The sequence below is a fragment of the Eutrigla gurnardus genome, assembly GCF_963514095.1.
Source record: "Eutrigla gurnardus genome assembly, chromosome: 2".
NCBI lineage: Eukaryota > Metazoa > Chordata > Actinopteri > Perciformes > Triglidae > Eutrigla > Eutrigla gurnardus.
In genome coordinates this window covers 905,336-928,325 of record NC_139916.1, presented here as the reverse complement: position 1 = coordinate 928,325, position 22,990 = coordinate 905,336, and the positions used below count along the sequence as shown (strand labels likewise).

Here is a 22,990-nt window from a genome sequence, read left to right as displayed (position 1 = left end):
TATACTTTAACTCTGTATCTCTCTTATACTTTAACTCTATCACTCTTATACTTTAACTCTGTATCACTCTTATACTTTAACTCTGTATCACTTTTATACTTTAACTCTGTATCTCTCTTATACTTTAACTCTATCACTCTTATACTTTAACTCTGTATCACTCTTATACTTTAACTCTGTATCACTCTTATACTTTAACTCTATCACTCTTATACTTTAACTCTATCACTCTTATACTTTAACTATATCACTCTTATACTTTAACTCTGTATCACTCTTATACTTTAACTCTATCACTCTTATACTTTAACTCTGTATCTCTCTTATACTTTAACTCTGTATCATTCTTATACTTTAACTCTGTATCACTCTTATACTTTAACTCTGTATCACTCTTATACTTTAACTCTGTATCACTCTTATACTTTAACTGTGTATCACTCTTATACTTTAACTCTATCACTCTTATACTTTAACTCTGTATCACTCTTATACTTTAACTCTATCACTCTTATACTTAAACTCTATCACTCTTATACTTTAACTCTGTATCACTCTTATACTTTAACTCTGTATCACTCTTATACTTTAACTCCGTATCACTCTTATACTTTAACTCTGTATCATAGTTTAACTCTGTATCACTCTTATACTTTAACTCTGTATCTCTCTTATACTTTAACTCTATCACTCTTATACTTTAACTCTGTATCATAGTTTAACTCTGTATCACTCTTATACTTTAACTCTGTATCTCTCTTATACTTTAACTCTATCACTCTTATACTTTAACTCTGTATCACTCTTATACTTTAACTCTGTATCACTCTTATACTTTAACTCCGTATCACTCTTATACTTTAACTCTGTATCATACTTTAACTCTGTATCACTCTTATACTTTAACTCTGTATTACTCTTATACTTTAACTCTATCACTCTTATACTTTAACTCTGTATCATACTTTAACTGTGTATCACTCTTATACTTTAACTCTGTATCTCTCTTATACTTTAACTCTGTATCATACTTTAACTCTGTATCTCTCTTATACTTTAACTCTATCACTCTTATACTTTAACTCTGTATCACTCTTATACTTTAACTCTATCACTCTTATACTTTAACTCTGTATCACTCTTATACTTTAACTCTGTATCACTCTTATACTTTAACTCTGTATCTCTCTTATACTTTAACTCTGTATCACTCTTATACTTTAACTCTGTATCACTCTTATACTTTAACTCTGTATCACTCTTATACTTTAACTCTATCACTCTTATACTTTAACTCTGTATCACTCTTATACTTTAACTCTATCACTCTTATACTTTAACTCTATCACTCTTATACTTTAACTCTGTATCACTCTTATACTTTAACTCTGTATCACTCTTATACTTTAACTCCGTATCACTCTTATACTTTAACTCTGTATCATACTTTAACTCTGTATCACTCTTATACTTTAACTCTGTATCTCTCTTATACTTTAACTCTATCACTCTTAAACTTTAACTCTGTATCACTCTTATACTTTAACTCCGTATCACTCTTATACTTTAACTCTGTATCTCTCTTATACTTTAACTCTATCACTCTTATACTTTAACTCTGTATCACTCTTATACTTTAACTCTGTATCACTCTTATACTTTAACTCCGTATCACTCTTATACTTAAACTCTGTATCATACTTTAACTCTGTATCACTCTTATACTTTAACTCTGTATCACTCTTATACTTTAACTCTGTATCATACTTTAACTCTGTATCACTCTTATACTTTAACTCTGTATCTCTCTTATACTTTAACTCTGTATCACTCTTATACTTTAACTCTGTATCACTCTTATACTTTAACTCTGTATCACTCTTATACTTTAACTCTATCACTCTTATACTTTAACTCTGTATCACTCTTATACTTTAACTCTATCACTCTTATACTTTAACTCTATCACTCTTATACTTTAACTCTGTATCACTCTTATACTTTAACTCTGTATCACTCTTATACTTTAACTCCGTATCACTCTTATACTTTAACTCTGTATCATACTTTAACTCTGTATCACTCTTATACTTTAACTCTGTATCTCTCTTATACTTTAACTCTATCACTCTTAAACTTTAACTCTGTATCACTCTTATACTTTAACTCCGTATCACTCTTATACTTTAACTCTGTATCTCTCTTATACTTTAACTCTATCACTCTTATACTTTAACTCTGTATCACTCTTATACTTTAACTCTGTATCACTCTTATACTTTAACTCCGTATCACTCTTATACTTAAACTCTGTATCATACTTTAACTCTGTATCACTCTTATACTTTAACTCTGTATCACTCTTATACTTTAACTCTGTATCATACTTTAACTCTGTATCACTCTTATACTTTAACTCTGTATCTCTCTTATACTTTAACTCTGTATCATACTTTAACTCTGTATCTCTCTTATACTTTAACTCTGTATCACTCTTATACTTTAACTTTGTATCACTCTTATACTTTAACTCTATCACTATTATACTTTCACTCTGTATCAGTCTTATACTTTAACTCTGTATCATAAACATCGGGATCTTCGATATTATCGATTCAATTATTCCTCAACCAACACGCGTTGCCATGGTAACAGAAAGTCTGACCTATTATTTGATATCTCTTTGCATTACGGGCTATTGTGAAAATTAGGATTCCATTCATGTATTAACGTTTAAATTTGAATACACCATCTTGACATGCTGAGTGTTTTTAAAGAGACTTTATTCTAGTTTTGTATGCATTATGAACACGCCTTGTTTGCATAATTATTCCAAATGACCTTTATTAACCTTTAGTGATACAATCAGAGAAACCGGTTTAACGGAGGCAGAGCTGGATTCGTTTTCTTATGATGTTCTACGATGATGCTGACATCTTTCTTAACTAATTTTTGAAATGTCTGAAAGAATGTATGTTTTTGTACTCTTCTCCTGTTGTTACTGATCAACTCTTAAACACTCATGTGTCCATGTGACCCTGGTCGGTTTCAGCTGCTTTTCTCTCTGGTTGCTGTTAAACACACCGTTTTAATTTGGGACAAAGTGGGACAATGAAACGTAACAAACAGAAATCACCCAGTTGAAGGTTTAATGTTAGTTACAGTTCTAAAGTTGAGGGTTAGCTGATCAGTGTCCTACGTCTCCAGGAAATTAATCTACGTCAATGTAATGTCTCCAAAAAGTCATGGAAACATGATTGTGTGTGTGTGTGTGTGTGTGTGTGTGTGTGTGTGTGTGTGTATCTTGGTCATTGTGTTTCATCAGTGTGTTTCTGATGTCCTGTCTCAGGGGATTAAGTTCACACACACACACACACACACACTGTCACTAAAAAGAGGAGACCGCGATACATTTATGCTGACACACAATAGGTGGTCCAGTTATTAGCATATTAAGACCACACACACACACACATACACACTCCTCTACAAAGACCAAAGAATGATTTCCGATGCAGTGACAAAAGTTAATAGTTTATCATTTATTCATTCAGATCTGGTGACAGAAAGAGACAAATCATTTTCAGTTTTCGTTTCATAAATATCGGTCTGACTGAATTCCCCCGACGTCATCATCGCCATCGCAGCGTGCAGGGCTAGGTTGCTTAGTAACGGCCGGCGAAACAGGACACCCACCACCACAGTGTTACGATACCAGAGTAATTCTAATAAGAGTAATTATTTGTTTAAGCTGTAAATGCAGCTTGTCAACTTCTGTTTTGACAAAATGTTTCAATCATTTAATTGCAGCAAAGCGTTTTACCCATGAGCACCCCAAAGATGACTCAGCACCATCTAGTGGCCTGAAGAAGACATTTCTACCACAAGGTTTAATTTGTGTCGGCCATATTAGTGGTTCCTATCAGAAAGGTTTGATACTTGGTGTCCGTGTATCGATACAATGCTGCTAAATATCACGATTCAACAAAACTGCACCGTGTGAATCGGGCTTTAAAGGAAACCGGGTGCAGAACACAGGACTGTCACCCAGGAGACCGATGTTAGCATCCCATTACAACCGAGTCGTTCTGCTGCAACTGTGAGAATAACTGTTTCCATGGAAATTGAGAGCGGTCTGAGGTCTACAGTCTTACTTGTGAATGTGTTCACTCTTTCATTTCACTGTCAACGATTCACTCCTTTAAAAGCGTCTTCAGTTCTGAGGTTTCTAGGAGTCCCGACGTTGAACACCAACCAGCCGTCGCCCCGGGGGTTGGATGCCAATGTGGTCTCTTCAGGAGATGGCCGTCGTGAACAAAGAGCCGTCAGTTTGAACACTGTGCCCTTTTGTTGGTTTATAATTAACGAGGCAGCGGCATCCACGTGAAACCGGCGCTGACATTCTCCCGCTCCCCGGCTCTGACTCATCCCGACTCCTTTCAGCGACTCCTTTCAGCTGGAGGAGGAGGAGGACAAGGAGGAGGAGACACAGTCCCTCTGTGTGAAGTGTCATGGCCGCTGTAGTGAGAAGGTCACAGCAGCGTTGAAATGTCACCATGTTCCTCCTGTGAACACGATGTTTCCTCCAACAAGAACCGCTTCAATACATTTAAACGAGAATCTCATACAAACTAAACATTTGGAGGAGAATGAATTCCTTCCCGTGACGGAGGATCCAGCTGGAACCAGGATCTTGGATCTGGTCTGGGATGATCTCAGCAGCTCTCTTTTCACAGACATTTGGTGGTCTGAATGCATGAAATCTGATAAAAGTAGTAAAGGTATGAAGGGGGGAGGAGGTCCGATGTGTTCATGGTCACCCTCCTCACCCCCACCACAGGCCCTGAGGGGAGGCAGAATGGGGGGGGGGGGGGGGGGGTACAGTATCAGTCATCATCTTCCTCCTCTTCTTCTCCTCCTGGTTTCTGTCTGACGTTGCTCCTCCTCCTGCAGGGTTTCCCGGGCCTCCTCCGTCCTGCTGTCCGACCCGTGTTTCCAGCTGCACTCCATCCAGCACCTGCTTGGAGAGGGAGGAGACGCCTCCGGCTCGGTGGCCGCCCCCTCCCCCGCCCGTCCGGTGGTGGGCTCCCTGGGGTCCGCCGGGGCCCCCGTGATCCCCTCAGCCGCCGGAACCACGCCGCCTTCGGAGCGAAAGCACTTCTCCCTGCACGCATGTGAGTGAACGCCGCCGAGGCAATGCATCAGTGTTTCCTTACGCCGACGCCTCGAGTGATGTCACATTTAATATCATTGAATTATGTCTCAAGGCTGCGAAGTAACACAGATTAGTTTAAAATCCAGCCTACATGAGTCTGCTTGGGGAGAAGGTCCAGGTCTGGGGGGGACGTCTGGGGAGTATATGTGTCCAGAAACACATGACTTTCACCCAGGAGACAGCTGTTAGTGTCCCGTGTGTTTGAACTGAGCCTGTAGTCCTGTTTTCTCTCCTGAAGTCCGTTTCTGGTCCGAGAGGAACATTCAAACGTGTCTTGATATTTACAGTAACCATGGAAACCTGCTTGACTACCAGTTCAGTATTTTCCAGCCAATAACTATCAGGAATGTCTGGAAGGAACTTCTTCAAGTTTGGCAGAAATGATCCGACGGGACTCGAGGATGAAGTGAGCAGATTTAAAGGTCAAAGGTGAAGGTCATGTAAACTCACGTCCTTCACATCCTTGTTTATATTTCAGGAATGTGTTGGAACGTCCAGTTAAACTCGAGGATGAACAAAACACGTTTGACCGAAGCTCAAGAATTCCTAAGTGATGACATGTGGACGTGGCGAGAGAGGGAGGGAGAGAGAGGGAGAGGGAGGGAGGGAGGGAGGGAGGGAGGGAGAGGGAGGGAGGGGAGGGAGGGAGAGAGAGGTAGGGGGAGAGGGAGGGAGAGTCTCAGCTGAAGTGCATTGAGCGTCTCTGTTTAATGGGACTCCATCAGAAGTTTGGACCTCGCCGTGTTCTTAACGTGATTTAGACTTCTTCTACTTTAGTTTGTGTGTGTGTGTGTGTGTGTGTGTGTGTGTGTGTTAGGGATGCAACGTTTCTTAATATAATATTGAAGCGTACGGTACACCATGCACGGTTCAAAATGCAGGTATTTTCGGTTTTGGATTTTCGGATTTCATGTAATTTCACGTTTCCATGCTTGTATTTCTCTCTGAATCTGCTATGTCGGAGTTTTTGAGGAGCCCTTGAAAGCAGCATGTGATCAAGCGATCCATGTGCACACAATGTGAAACAGAACCAAAACCGTAACCCAAGAACCGAGGTATGTACTGAACCATGGGCTAACTGTGTCGTTGCACCCCTAGTGTGTGTGTGTGTGTGTGTGTGTGTGTGTGTGTGTGTGTGTGTGTGTGTGTGTGTGTGTGTGTGTGTGTGTGTGTGTGTGTGTGTGTGTGTGTGTGTGTGTGTGTGTGTGTGTGTGTGTGTGTGTGTGTGTGCGTGCGTGCGTGCGTGCGTGCGTGCGTGCGTGCGTGCGTGCGTGCGTGCGTGCGTGCGTGCGTGCGTGCGTGTGTGTGTGTGTGTGAGTGAGGCCCTGCTGGTCTGTCGCCGTGGGGGGACAGCCGGGTCGCCGTGGCATCCTCCCAGGTTGCCATGGGAATGCAAGTCGTTTCCATGTCGACCTTGGGTTTGCATCATCTGGAGGATTTGCTCCCTCTTTGTGTCTGTGGAGGTCACTTGACTCCAGAGGGGAAGAACCTCCACTGTGTACTTTTACTGCTTCTCAGAGGCAGATGGTGTTCTTCTACTGCAGTCGTTGCTGATCCATAAATGCACTATTAAATATGATGTATCGGTTCATGTTTGTTGTTAATGCAGATAAAATTAGCTTCAGCATCTTAATATCACGGTACTTTTTAAAATGTTTTGCTGTTTTTGTAATGTTTTTTTTATTATTGTGAAATTAAATTAAAAACCTCCATATGTAAGAAATACATCAACATTTGAATGATAAGACATGGAAATAAATTGTAATGTATTAATGGAAAGGTTTTTCTATTAATGCTGGGATTCATGTGTCCTGGTGTTTTAATGTTGGTGATGTGTCCTGGTGTTTTAGTGTTGGTGATGTGTCCTGGTGTTTTAATGTTGGTGATGTGTCCTGGTGTTTTAATGTTGGTGATGTGTCCTGGTGTTTTAATGTTGGTGATGTGTCCTGGTGTTTTAATGTTGGTGATGTGTCCTGGTGTTTTAGTGTTGGTGATGTGTCCTGGTGTTTTAGTGTTGGTGATGTGTCCTGGTGTTTTAATGTTGGTGATGTGTCCTGGTGTTTTAATGTTGGTGATGTGTCCTGGTGTTTTAATGTTGGTGATGTGTCCTGGTGTTTTAATGTTGGTGATGTGTCCTGGTGTTTTAATGTTGGTGATGTGTCCTGGTGTTTTAATGTTGGTGATGTGTCCTGGTGTTTTAGTGTTGGTGATGTGTCCTGGTGTTTTAATGTTAGTGATGTGTCCTTTAGTTTAGTTTAGTTTAGTTTATTTAGATCCCCATTAGCTTTTGCCACGCAGCAGCTATTCTTCCTGGGGTCTTTTCATCATAATAAATGACAAATACAAACCATTAACACACAACACATTAATACATAAAACAGAAAATACATACAGAAAACACATACTCAATACAAAAACAAAACATCCAAGACAAACACTTAACATATGTTACCCGCTCCTACATTGAATCACTACACAACAAGGATACCAGGACCCAATTTACAAATAGGCTACTAATGGTCAAAATTGCGATCAAAATAATAATCTCTTAGTTTCATTTTAAAACTAACCATGTTTCTTTGTTGTATGACATAATTCGGAAGGGCATTCCACTCCTTCATAGCTTGATATAACACTGTAACTTGAGAGAGTGCCCTGGGTAAAATAAAATAACCTCCAGCAGCATGTCGAGTTGAATAATTATGTATGTTTGAACTAAAAGACAATTTTCTATACAAAATGTATGGCATTTTAGTTGTTATTATATTTTTAAGAAAAACCATCAACAAATATGACAATCTGTGCTTAACATCCAGCCAACCAAGACTGGCATGCATTTGACAAATATTCAATCCTTATTCCACACATAAGTGCAACATGTGCTGCTTTATTTTGTATAAGTTGCAGTTTTCTGATGTTGGCTAGTGAGGTATTGGACCAAACAACTGTACAATAATCCATATGTGACAAAACCAGTGCTTGAATGACTTGTTTAGTAATTTGTGTTGTTAGATATTTAGAGCATCTCCTAATCATTGAAAGAATGTTTCCAATTTTGGTTATTATCCTCTTAATATGCATGTCCCATGATAATGTACGATCTATGATGATTCCTAATAATTTGACCTCTTTCACATGTTTAATTAATTTGTTATTGATCATCACATTAAGCTCTGGGTTTGAACGCAGTGAATAGTTTGATCCAATAACCATACTAGTTGTCTTAGACACATTCAAAATGAATCCATTACAGTTAACCCACTCAGAAACCAACTTCATTTCTTCACTTAAATTTCTATTTAATCCATCAATAGTTCTTTCAGCTAAATAAATTGTCGTATCATCGGCATACATTGTCATGCGAGCTGTTTTTAATGCCAAGGGAAAATCATTGGTGAAGATTGAGTACAAAAGAGGTCCAAGGCAACTTCCTTGGGGTACTCCATGTCTTACTTGTTTTAAATCTGACTCACTTCCATTGAAATAAACCATTTGCCATCTCTCACTCAAATAACTTTTAATAATTAACAAAGCTGATGATGAAAACCCATAATGTTTCAGTTTTGCCAATAATAATTCATGATCTAGAATATCAAACGCTGCCGAAAAATCCAGGAAGACAGCTCCTATCATTTTCTTCTAACATTTGTGTCATAGCTGTTGTTGTAGAATATTTTTCCTGTAAGCATGCTGAAAATCTGTAAATAAATAATTATTAGAAAAATATGACTGAATTTGCTCATACACAATTTTTTCCATGATTTTACTCAAAATTGGCAATAAACTGATAGGTCGACTATTTGACTCAGAAAACTGCAACTTTTTGTTTTTGGGAATTGGTATTATTTTTGCAATTTTCCATCCTTGTAGCCATATATTTTTAGTCAAACATAAATTAATTATATGTGTTACCACTGGGGCCACAATACCAACAATAGGTTTCAATAACCTTCCATCAAGAAAATCAACCCCAGGTGACTTATTCTTACAATTCATTAATAATAAGTACATTTCTTAATTTACAATACATTTACCAGTCTGATTTAATACCAGATGATAAAGCAATCTGTTTTGCCTGATCTCTTTCAATCATATGTTCTTTTGTTTCTCTGTCCAACCATGGTGAGTTAACAGTCCTCACTGTGGCTTTTCTCACAGGTGCATGTTGATCTATAACACCTGTTAATGTATCATCAAAAACTTTAAAGGCAGCTTCAGGATCTTCAAGCAACAGAATATTTGATATCTTAGCATTTGAAACATCTCTTACATATGTTTCTTCATCAAATGCTTTAAACGACCTCTTCTTAATTATTCTCGACCCCTCCTTGGGCACCTTTGTTTTCCTAACTATTGCAATTAGATTGTGATCGCTGCATCCTATAGGCATAGATATAGCTTTGGAGCAGATCTCAGGTGTATTTAAATAGAGATGATTAATACAAGTGGCCACTCTCCTGCCATCATTATTAAAGCTAATTCTTGTTGGTTTATTCATTGCTTGAGTCAATCCTGAAGCTGCACATATATCAACCAATTTCCTTCTCATTGGACCGGACAACAACTCCCAGTTTACATTCATATCTGCCATAAAATATAATTCAAGATTTGTACAACAAGCAGAGTCAAGCATTTCACACATTTTATCTAAATATTCACAATTAGCACTGGGGGGTCTGTAACCACATCCTATAAGTATAGGCTTGAGATGCTCGATGCTCCAGTTTCAGGCTCTCAGCCAATGAAAACTCAGCATCAGATTGTTGTTTCTATGACGAACGTCTGAATGTGATCGATGACATCATATCCGAGTAACGGCCGCGGCAACAACAAAAAAGCAACCAATCAGGAAGCTGGAATTCATCTTAGGGACACAGATTGAAGCTGATTGAGTACTTTTACTACTGCTGTACTGGTTTTCCACTTTGTGGTACTTGTACTTGATCATTGTACTATGATACACCTTCAACTCCACACCCTCTTCCTCCTCCTCCTATATATATATATATTTAAAATGTTCCTACTGTGTTTATTACTTCATATCTGTTAGTCGACGGCAAATACCAAGAATTCAGGAAGGCTTTTCCTGGCAATCTTTCTCTCTCCCTCTCCCTCCCTCCCTCTCTCTCTCTCTCTCTCTCTCTCCCCCCTCTGGTCTGGTCTGTGATACCGGTCCAGACCCTGGTTCTGCCCCAGGTCTGGTCCAGGTATTAGAGGTGTACATGAGTCGGATGGAAGGCCGTGAAGTGAGAGGAGCAGAAAGCTCTGTTTTTTTCTCCTCTGTGTTGTTTTGATTCAGGCTGCTGACATTCTAGTACTGAAGTAAAGACAGAGAATATGATTGGACAGTCACGTGGTTTTTACAGAGTATTAATGTATGAATCAGCAGAACATCAGTATAAGAGACGAGCTGCTGCAGCACGGCCTGATGGGAAAATAAACATCGACCTGCTGAGGGCACAAAGTGGACTCTTTATGGGTCTGCTTCCACTTCCTGTCCTTTCACCCACTTCAGGTCAGCACTCTGTTGAACCCTGGGGGGACAGCGTGCTGGTTCTGGACTCTCCAGTCCCCTTGCTGCTCTCTTCTATCTGGACTAAGTACCGTTGTTCCATGTAACTGGAGCACTGACAGGTTTTATTTTTAGCGTCACCTTTCGTCTTTGTGCGTTATATTTATATTTATATCTGGTTCTTCGGCTGAAACAGGATCTCTGAGTGTTTCCCAGATGTCTTTATTTGTCCAACACTGATCCTGTATCAGTCTGATCCTCTTACCTCCGTCACACGATGCATCAGCAAGCTCGTCCAGGATTTGAGTGTCCGATAGGGATCACATCTTGTAAGAAGCCGGTAGCCGGTCCGAAAGTCCTGTATTTGCCTCCTCAAACCACCATGGTTAACTTCCACCGCGCTGCCATGCTCAACATGAGAAATGCTGATAAACAGGTGTGAGTCACCAAAACCAGGTCCAGGATTACAAAGCCGTGACGGGACCCCCAAATCTGGATCTCAGTTCTCTGCAGCAGAACGTGAGATGAGTGGAAAGACACTCACTCACTCACTCACTCTCTCTGTTTCCTACCAGACACCGACTACATCAGTGAGGAGGAGAAGCAGAAGGTGGAGTTGATGTTGGCGTTCCTCACCGATGAGTCCCAGCAGGCCGCAGCGAGCACCGCGGTGAGTACCGCCGCCGGTCATCGGTCTGCAGGTGTTTGTACAGGAAACCCTCGTACAGACGAAGCATGAACGCAGACATGAACTCTCACTGACGTGTGACAGGCTATTTCACTTATTACATTTATTTTCCAGTTTTTACATTTATCACAGTTTATTACATTTATCACACTTTATTACATTTATCACACTTTATTACATTTATCACACTTTATTAGATTTATTAGTTATTACATTTATCACACTTTATTAGATTTATTAGTTATTACATTTATCACACTTTATTACATTTATCACAGTTTATTACATTTATCACAGTTTATTACATTTATCACACTTTATTACATTTATCACACTTTATTACATTTATTAGTTATTACATTTATCACACTTTATTAGATTTATTAGTTATTACATGTATCACACTTTATTAGATTTATTAGTTATTACATTTATCACACTTTATTAGATTTATTAGTTATTACATTTATCACAGTTTATTACATTTATCACACTTTATTACATTTATTAGTTATTACATTTATCACACTATTACATTTATCACAGTTTTTACATTTATCACAATTTATTAAATCTCTTGCATTTATTACATTTATTAGTTATTACATTTCTTACAGTTATTACATTGATTAGTTATAACATTTCTTACAGTTATTACATTGATTAATTATTACTTTTTTTTACAGTTATTACAGTGATAACATTTCTTAGTTTTTACATTTATCACAGTTTATTACACTTTATGACATTTATTAAAGTTTTTACATTCATCACAGTTTATTACATTTAACATTTCTTACAAGTATTACATTTCTTACAGTTTTCACATTTATTACAGTTATTACATTTATCACAGTTAATGTATGTGTTGTTTTTGGAGGAAACCAAAGTCTGTTCCAGTTCCCATGATGCTTTTCAGGGAATGTGATGAATGTAAACAGAGAAACAGCATCATTTACTCTGGACCCACCAGAACTGCTGCTTCTCACCGTGTTGCGTTTAAAGACCCGTTAAACTGTAGGAGAACAGACTGACGGTCACAAAAACTTAAGATGATGTTGCTGAGGAGGATGTTGAGGGGAAGTTGTCCGTCTGGTGGTCTGCTGGTCTAGTGGTCTGGCTGGTCTGGTGGTCTGCTGGTCTGGTGGTCTGCTGGTCCTGGAGGTGAAGCGAGTCAGGAGGAAACCATTTCCTCCTCTGCAGTGGAAACCTGATCCTTCAGTCTGCCGTTCAGACGCCACCACAAGGAGGAGAGGATTTATTATTGATGAGGAGGAGGAGAGGGGGAGGAGAGGGGGAGGAGAGGGGGAGGGTTAACCACTCTCTTGTTTTGCTCCATCATGCATCATGACCCGGCGGCTCACTGTTCCTCAGCGTTCGTGGAGGAGGTGCTTTATACTTCAGTTGAACCTGCTGGTAGAAGACGGTACTGCACATAAACCCCGTCTGTTTGTGGACGTTAATAGAACAGAGACTTCTCATAGACTTCTATCCAACCAGAGAGGAGTCGCCCCCTGGTGGCCAGCAGGGAGAACGACAGGGTCCCGTGTAGAAAACATCCTTATAAAGAAGGAATGCATCACGTTGGTTTGATCTCCTGGTTACACAGAGAAAACACCACGCCCAGCTGCAGATGTCATCTTTAATAGAGAAGGAGGAGGAGGGGATTTTTTAAATTTTTTAACAGTACTTTATTTACAATTGGTTTAAAAACAAACAGTTATACAATCAATGAATCAGTTGTGGAATGATGCAAATTCAATCTCCTCAGGAGCCCACTGTTGCTTGCACACATCTATGTTCCCTCAATCTGGCCTTCACGTGGTACTTCCACAGGGTCAAAGGTCAAGGGTCGGCCCACCCTGCAGTTTGTCCCTACGAATGAGGTAGATTGACAATTAAAAAGTTTAGGAGTTGGCACTTTGCCTTCTGCTTTTTTAAAACCGACTCCACAAATAAAAACAGGAACAGTAAACAGATTAAAAACACGGGTTAAAACATTAAAATCTCTGCCAATCTCCTGCACTCGGTAAAAACATGAACTATGTGTTCAGTCAACCTGCAGACTGGACACTCGTTTAAGATCCCACGATTAAAAACAGATAAAAAGGCATTAGTCGCAATGGCACCATGTAAAATCCTCCATTGGAGATCTCCGGTTCTCTTCCTTAGACGAGGTTTGTGCCCTCCAGCCGCTCATAGATCTCTACTTTCATCTAAAGAACGTAGATAATCTCATGTGTGTTCTCGTCCTGCTCTGTGTGTAAAGCGTCCTGAGGTGACTGTTGTTGTGACACTATAAATAACATTTAATAGGATTAGAAGCATTAAACTGTGCACTCAGTGAACGTTTAGCTGAACGCCCGCTGTGTCTCCGAGCCGACCTCACGGCTGAGTGTTGATACAGATGGTCATTAGATCACTTCCCTTCATGGCTTGAGAAGAAGACAATCAAAGGATGAGGATGTGCATCATTTCAGTAAACCGTCATCATGGACTCGGAACATTCTGGAGACAAAAGATTAAATCTGCCGTTCCTCCCGTTAATCCGCTATGATTCCTTATTTAAAACTCCTCTGATGTTCGTCCTTCTGTCCTTCAAGCTGCCACACTTATTTATTTCTGGCGTCCGCCGGCTCGCCGGAGACCACGCGTCCCCCGCCACACCGGCAGGATCCATGTGATCCACCAATCACAGCAGCCCAGGCCTCCCATCAGGACTCCAACATGTGCAGCCTGCAGGGTCAATGCACACACACACACACACACACACACTAATACCACGTCTTTGCTGCATGTGACAGATTGCGTTGTGATATTTATTTGATTCCTCGTTAAATTTATTAATATCTGTCTGTGATGAGAACACATTGCTGTTTCTGCTGAATCTGTAAAAATGTCATTTATGAGGCTGAAGGCAAACAAACAGAATAGTTTTCTATGAAATAATATAATTAAGAAATGATTTCATCTAGGTTTTCTGGAGTTATTGGAGATGTTTGGATGAATGTTATTGTGAGGGACACGAGAACCTGAGAGGATTTTAATAACATGATCAACATGAATAAATGTAATCAGCAACTCATAATGAATGGAGAGGAAACTGATGAGTGAAGGCTGATGTTTATCTGTGCAGACACACAGGAGGCTACAACCGATAGATAGATCTTTGTGGTCGTTTCTAGTCTCTTTGTGATCGTTTCTAGTCTCTTTGTGATCGTTTCTAGTCTCTTTGTGGTCGTTTTGAGTCTCTTTGTGGTCGTTTCTAGTCTCTTTGTGGTCGTTTTGAGTCTCTTTGTGGTCGTTTTGAGTCTCTTTGTGATCGTTTCTAGTCTCTTTGTGGTCGTTTTGAGTCTCTTTGTGGTCATTTCTAGTCTCTTTGTGATCGTTTCTAGTCTCTTTGTGGTCGTTTTGAGTCTCTTTGTGGTCGTTTCTAGTCTCTTTGTGGTCGTTTCTAGTCTCTTTGTGGTCGTTTTGAGTCTCTTTGTGGTCGTTTCTAGTCTCTTTGTGATTGTTTCGAGTCTATTTGTAATCGTTTCGAGTCTCCTTGTGGTCGTTTCCAGTCTCTTTACGGTTGTTTTGAGTCTTTTTGTGCTTGTTTCCAGTCTCTTTGTGCTTGTTTTGAGTCTCTTTGTGCTTGTTTCCAGTCTCTTTGTGCTTGTTTTCAGTCTCTTTGTGTTTGTTTCCAGTCTCTTTGTAGTTGTTTTGAGTCTCTTTATGGTCGTTTTGAGTCTCTTTGTGGTCGTTTTGAGTCTCTTTGTAGTTGTTTTGAGTCTCTTTGTGCTTGTTTCCAGTCTCTTTGTGGTCGTTTCAAGTGTATTTGTGCTTGTTTTGATTCTCTTTGTGCTTGTTTTCAGTCTCTTTGTGGTCGTTTCTAGTCTCTTTGTGATCGTTTCTAGTCTCTTTGTGGTCGTTTCGAGTCTCTTTGTGGTCGTTTTGAGTCTCTTTGTAGTTGTTTTAAGTCTCTTTGTGGTCGTTTCGAGTCTCTTTGTGGTCGTTTTGAGTCTCTTTGTAGTTGTTTTGAGTCTCTTTGTGCTTGTTTCCAGTCTCTTTGTGGTCGTTTCAATTCTGTTTTCTGTCTCACTTTTGGTCTCCGTCCTTCACTTTTTCATCTTTCTCTCTGTTGTTTGTTGTATTTTTTGTTAGTAACATTGAAACCCAAATTATTAATGTGAATTTTAAATAAAATAGGACCCAGTGTGGACCCCTGTGGGACACCATTTTGTAGGCTATATTTCGTTTCAAGTCTCTTTGTGGTCGTTTTATCTATTTGTGGTAGTTTTGAGTCTCTTTCTGGTCGTTTTGTGTCTCTTTGTGGTGGTTTTATCTCTGTGGTCGTTTCTAGTCTCTTTGTGGTCATTTGTAGTCTCTTTATGATCGTTTCAAGTCTCTTTGTGGTCGTTTCCAGTCTCTTTGTGCTTGTTTCCAGTCTCTTTGTGCTTGTTTTGAGTCTCTTTGTGCTTGTTTCCAGTCTCTTTGTGCTTGTTTTCAGTCTCTTTGTGTTTGTTTCCAGTCTCTTTGTAGTTGTTTTGAGTCTCTTTATGGTCGTTTCGAGTCTCTTTGTGGTCGTTTTGAGTCTCTTTGTAGTTGTTTTGAGTCTCTTTGTGCTTGTTTCCAGTCTCTTTGTGGTCGTTTCTAGTCTCTTTGTGGTCGTTTTGAGTCTCTTTGTGGTCATTTCTAGTCTCTTTGTGATCGTTTCTAGTCTCTTTGTGGTCGTTTTGAGTCTCTTTGTGGTCGTTTCTAGTCTCTTTGTGGTCGTTTCTAGTCTCTTTGTGGTCGTTTTGAGTCTCTTTGTGGTCGTTTCTAGTCTCTTTGTGGTCGTTTTGAGTCTCTTTGTGGTCGTTTCTAGTCTCTTTGTGGTCGTTTTGAGTCTCTTTGTGGTCGTTTCTAGTCTCTTTGTGATTGTTTCGAGTCTATTTGTAATCGTTTCGAGTCTCCTTGTGGTCGTTTCCAGTCTCTTTGTGATCGTTTCCAGTCTCTTTCTGGTCGTTTCAAGTCTCTTTGTGGTCGTTTTATCTATTTGTGGTAGTTTTGAGTCTCTTTCTGGTCGTTTTGTGTCTCTTTGTGGTGGTTTTATCTCTGTGGTCGTTTCTAGTCTCTTTGTGGTCATTTGTAGTCTCTTTATGATCGTTTCAAGTCTCTTTGTGGTCGTTTCCAGTCTCTTTGTGCTTGTTTCCAGTCTCTTTACGGTTGTTTTGAGTCTTTTTGTGCTTGTTTCCAGTCTCTTTGTGCTTGTTTTGAGTCTCTTTGTGCTTGTTTCCAGTCTCTTTGTGCTTGTTTTCAGTCTCTTTGTGTTTGTTTCCAGTCTCTTTGTAGTTGTTTTGAGTCTCTTTATGGTCGTTTCGAGTCTCTTTGTGGTCGTTTTGAGTCTCTTTGTGCTTGTTTCCAGTCTCTTTGTGGTCGTTTCAAGTGTATTTGTGCTTGTTTTGATTCTCTTTGTGCTTGTTTTCAGTCTCTTTGTGGTCGTTTCTAGTCTCTTTGTGATCGTTTCTAGTCTCTTTGTGGTCGTTTCGAGTCTCTTTGTGGTCGTTTTGAGTCTCTTTGTAGTTGTTTTAAGTCTCTTTGTGGTCGTTTCGAGTCTCTTTGTGGTCGTTTTGAGTCTCTTTGTAGTTGTTTTGAGTCTCTTTGTGCTTGTTTCCAGTCTCTTTGTGGTCGTTTCAATTCTGTTTTCTGTCTCACTTTTGGTCTCCGTCCTTCACTTTTTCATCTTTCTCTCTGTTGTTTGTTGTATTTTTTGTTAGTAACATTGAAACCCAAATTATTAATGTGAATTTTAAATAAAATAGGACCCAGTGTGGACCCCTGTGGGACACCATTTTGTAGGCTATATTTGGAATATAAAATAGTTCCTTGTTATCCAGCCATGCTAAAGAGAGATGTGAGATGTGTGGAGGACTAATGCAGCGCAGTGTTTGTTAGTCAGTTGAATTCATGATGTCATCAGTCTTTCATGGAAGCTGTGATGTCATTGAGAACGTTGTGTGTTGATTCACAAACTGCTTTAATTGGTTACGTTTAAGCGTCGAGGACAAAGAGACGTGCGTCCACAGTGAAACCGAATAAAGAACAAGAACACATATTTCACGATTCTCGTTGATATTATGAATAAGATTATTATTAGAACATTTGCTGTAAATAGTTTCATCATCGTTAGTGGTGAATGTGTTGTGTAACATTGCAGCTCTGCAGCAGTTTGACAGCCAGTGTGCTGTGGGTGGTGAGAAGAGGAGGAGGAGGAGGATTAAAGGAGTGAACGGGGAGACGGCAGACAGGAGAGACAGGAAGTAGAAATGTGGGATCGTACAGGAAACACTCATTTGTGGCAGAAGAAGAAGAAGGTGAGAATAACGAGAAGAGGAGGAGGAGAAGAAGAGAAGATTGTGATGAAAAACAGAAGAAAGACCTGAAACTCTTCTCGTTATTCTGATGCTGATTAAACTCTGACATCAGGGGGGGGGGGGGCGAAGCGAGCACTAAGGAAGCAGCAAGGTCACGGGAAGGTCACAGCGAGGGCTGCTGGAAAGCTCACGGACGGATCCACGAGACCCCTTCAACCAAGACCTCTCTCCAAGACCACCTGACACAGCCGGTCTCCGGGAGACCTGCAGGGGAGAGGCTCCTCCCACGAAGTCACGTTCTCCTTCCAGGTCATGATCACAGACATGAGGATCATGGGAGTTGTAGTAACTAAATAGTTGTAGTGACGTGTTTGACATCCTGTCATGTGACTGTTGATGATGATGATGAAGATCTTTATATATACACTTAACAAAAATATAAACGCAATACTTTTGTTTTTGCTCCCATTTTTCATGAGATGGACTTAAAGATCTAAAATTCATTCCAGATACACAATATTACCATTTCTCTCAAACATTGTTCACAAATCAGTCTAAATGTGTGATAGTGAGCACTTCTGCTTTGCTGAGATAATCCATCCCACCTCACAGGTGTGCCACATCAAGATGCTGATCTGACATCATGATTAGTGCACAGGTGTACCTTATACTGCCCACAATAAAAGGCCACTCTGAAATGTGCAGTTTTGTCTCACAGCAAAATGCCACAGATGCCACAAGCATTGAGGGAGCGTGCAATTGGCATGCTGACAGCAGGAATGTCAACCAGATCTGTTGCTCGTGCATTGAATGTTCATTTCTCCACCATAAGCCTTCTCCAAAGGCGTTTCAGAGAATATGGCAGTACATCCAACCGGCCTCACAACCGCAGACCACGTGTAACCACACCAGCCCAGGACCTCCACATCCAGCAGGTTCACCTCCAAGATCGTCTGAGACCAGCCACTCAGACAGCTGCTGAAACAATTGGTTTGCATAACCAAACAATTTCTGCACAAACTGTCAGAAACCGTCTCAGGGAAGCTCAACTGCATGCTCGTCGTCCTCATCGGGGTCTTGACCTGACTCCAGCTCGTCGCCGTAACAGACTTGAGTGGGCAAATGCTCACATTCGATGGCGTCTGGCACGTTGGAGAGGTGTTCTCTTCACGGATGAATCTCGGTTTACATTGTTCAGGGCAGATGGCAGACAGCGTGTGTGGCGTCGTGTGGGTGAGCGCTTTGCTGATGTCAATGTTGTGGATCGAGTGGCCCATGGTGGTGGTGGGGTTATGGTATGGGCAGGCATCTGTTATGGACGAAGAACACAGGTGCATTTTATTGATGGCATTTTGAATGCACAGAGATACCGTGATGAGATCCTGAGGCCCATTGTTGTGCCATACATCCATGAACATCACCTCATGTTTCAGCAAGATAATGCACGGCCCCATGTTGCAAGGATCTGTACACAATTCTTGGAAGCTGAAAATGTCCCAGTTCTTGCATGGCCAGCATACTCACCGGACATGTCACCCATTGAGCATGTTTGGGATGTGCTTGACCGGCGTATACGACCGCGTGTACCAGTTCCCACTAATATCCAGCAACTTCGCACAGCCATTGAAGAGGAGTGGACCAACATTCCACAGGCCACAATTGATAATCTGATAAACTCTATGCGAAGAAGATGTGTTGCACTGCATGAGGCAAATGGTGGTCACACCAGATACTGACTGGTTCTGAGTCCCCAGACCCCCAATAAAGCAAAAAAATGCACATTTCAGGGTGGCCTTTTATTGTGGACAGTCTAAGGCACACCTGTGCACTAATCATGATGTCAGATCAGCATCTTGATGTGGCACACCTGTGAGGTGGGATGGATTATCTCAGCAAAGCAGAAGTGCTCACTATCACACATTTAGACTGATTTGTGAACAATGTTTGAGAGAAATGGTAATATTGTGTATCTGGAATGAATTTTAGATCTTTAAGTCCATCTCATGAAAAATGGGAGCAAAAACAAAAGTGTTGCGTTTATATTTTTGTTGAGTGTATATGTCACAGGGGAGTAGAAATGCCAAAACTATAATCAATAAATAGAGTTAATATTCCGTCCGTGATTTTGGACAGATTCATCAGTGACCTGTTGTTTTTATGCTAAGCTAAGAGTTGTTATTAATATTATTATGATTTTATGCATCAGATGAATAAAAGGTGTTGTTTTCCTCCGTCCAGCCGACCAGTGAAGAAGACCTCTGTCCCATCTGCTACGCTCACTCCATCTCCGCCATCTTCAAGCCCTGCTCACACAAGTCCTGCAAGTGAGTCCAGCTACACACACACACACACACACACGTATGTACAGGCGGTTCGGTCCGGCCGTCCTGCTGAAGGTCGCCCTCCTTCCTTGTTAGGCCTCTCAGTGACTCGGATCATGTGACATGAATCAATGTTTCCAAGTCTGCGGAGCGTTCAGGGTCAGCAGATTTAATAACAGTTTAGCGTTGAACGCTGAAGAAGCTACTTTCAAGGATTTCCTTATTGATCGTGTTAGTAAGCATTAAACACACAGAACTCCAGAGGCAGACTTACCGAGCTGATTACCAGCGATCTCTGATCAGGCAGACACCTGGTGTCTTCATGGTGTCTTCCTGGTGTCTCTGGTGTCTCTGAGGAGGACAGACCTCAGGTTGGTCCAAAATCTTTTCCCAAAAAAATCCCAGTAGAAAAACAGGCCAAGTTTAAAATGTTGAATATAGAAATGACAGTTTGTCCATGAATCAGCTGATTATTGCTGCAGAAAAATAACGTAAGAAACATTTAAATTGCCCTATTTTGATGAATCTGAATAATCTGAATACAGTAATATGAGATGATGTGTTAGATTCCTGCTAAATGTTGCTGCAGAAGCTGCTCTGCAGTCTCACTACAGCCTGAGAGCTCACACACACACACACTCCCTTATAGTCGATGTAAACATACATCACACACAGGCAGCTGTTGGCGGGTGGAGGCTGATGGAAGCCTTCGTCCAGCCTCGCTGCATATTTCACGTTCTCCTGGAGGAGCGCTTGATTTCGCTGCGCTGGCACGCCGACTCAGCGGGGATGGATGGTTTAATCAGCCCCAAGGCCGAGCCCAGACTGACTCTGGGTCTCTGTGCCCCCCATCTGGTCTCCGTCTCCTTCATTTAACGGAGACGCTGGAACCCACTGAGTTAACGGGTTGCTCATCGTTAATTGGTTTTACTGGGGACGGACATCTGAGTCCCTCTGGAACCAGTTTTTACTGTCAGCCTTTTTGATGGAGGGGTCAGAACCAGGGTCAGAACTTAACACAGGACCACAAACCATGACATCATAGAAACATGTCAACACACAAGTTACACACAAGCAGGACTATGGAGTAGACCTGGTCTGGAGCAGACCAGGTCTGGAGCAGACCAGGTCTGGAGTAGACCGGGTCTGGGTTCCATCTGCATGTGGTCGTAATAATGAGGAGCAGCCAGATGTATAGATATTCTCTCTCTGTTTGTTCCTCCATGTTGTAAACGTGTGTGTGTGTGTGTGTGTGTGTGTGTGTGTGTGTGTGTGTGTGTGTGTGTGTGTGTGTGTGTGTGTGTGTGTGTGTGTGTGTGTGTGTGTAGAGCCTGCATCAACCAGCATCTCATGAACAACAAGGACTGCTTCTTCTGCAAAGCCACGATCAGCGGAGTGGAAGACTACAGCAAGCCGGCCTCCTAACACAAACACACACACACACACAAACACACACACACACTCAAACACACACACACACACACACACACACACACACACTCAAACACACAGACACACACACACACAGATACACAGACACACACACACTCAAACACACACACAGATACACACACACACACAAACACACACACACTCAAACACACACACAGATACACACAGACACACACACACACACACACTCAAACACACACACACACAGATACACACAGACACACAAACACACACACACTCAAACACACACACAGATACACACAGACACACACACACACACAGATACACAGACACACACACACACACACACACACACACACACAACGATGGAGAACTCTTACCTCAGCCTACCTACGGAGGAATCAGTGACCCGGCCCACCAGGTACAGACCAGGACCTCACTGGGATGCTGGACCAGGACCCCTCATTAGAGAATCAGTCATGAAAAAAATCAATCGGAGAAAAAGCCCAACCCTAATGACCACAACGAGACCCAAACCCAACAACGGTGTAGTTTGTGTTAAGTACTCAGAAAACAAAGTTCTATCTTAATTTATTTTCTATTCTGATGTCTCTCTCCACATTTATTATTATTAATATTTCAGCAGGTTTCTCATCCTCAGAACAATGCAGATGGTTTTCAACTCACTTCATGACTGCAGTTTGTTTCTTTTGTTTTAAACAGTAATAATAATAATATTCATAATAATTCCACTGACACATGAATGAGACAGAAACATTGAAACAATAAATGATGGTGAGTTTGAAGCTATGGGCTTTCTGACGGGATTGTTGAGGACGTGGTGACGTATGATGGACATATAATAATATATATAAGTAAATATATATATATATAAGTATGTATATATATATAAATATATATATGCTATAAGTAAATATATATATATATATAAGTATGTATATATATATATATATATAATCTGATCTGGAGTCTGTGAGCTGATAATGGTACTTCTCTTCTACGCATGTTTCTGAGTCAGCAGGTAGTTTCAGTCCAGCTGCTGCTGTTTCACAATGACCTGTTTGGGGATGTGATGTGATGGGGGTGATGTGATGGGGGGGGGGGGATGTGATGGGGGGGTGATGGGGAGGATGTGATGGGGGGTAATGGGGAGGATGTGATGGGGGGTAATGGGGAGGATGTGATGGGGGGGTGATGGGGAGGATGTGATGGGGGGGTGATGGGGAGGATGTGATGGGGGTGATGGGGGTGATGTGATGGGGGTAATGGGGAGGATGTGATGGGGGGTGATGGGGGTGATGTGATGGGGGGTAATGGGGAGGATGTGATGGGGGGGTGATGGGGGGGTGATGGGGAGGATGTGATGGGGGGGTGATGGGGAGGATGTGATGGGGGTGATGTGATGGGGGTAATGGGGAGGATGTGATGGGGGGGTGATGTGATGGGGGGTGATGTGATGGGGGCGACGGGCTCCCTGTCTCC

At 41.1% G+C, this 22,990-nt stretch overlaps 1 protein-coding gene across 1 annotated transcript in view; it reads left to right on the top strand.

Moving 5' to 3' along the window:
• The window catches only part of rnf123 (ring finger protein 123), a 69,632-nt gene extending 47,055 nt beyond the window's left edge, over positions 1-22,577 (top strand). The window contains exons 36-39 of the mRNA XM_084031248.1: positions 4,954-5,174; positions 11,303-11,397; positions 19,992-20,077; positions 21,403-22,577. Coding sequence (XP_083887374.1) covers positions 4,954-5,174; positions 11,303-11,397; positions 19,992-20,077; positions 21,403-21,499 — 499 coding nt within the window. The 3' untranslated portion in view covers positions 21,500-22,577. The remainder of the gene's footprint in view (positions 1-4,953; positions 5,175-11,302; positions 11,398-19,991; positions 20,078-21,402) is intronic.
• The last annotated feature ends 413 nt before the right edge of the window (positions 22,578-22,990 follow it).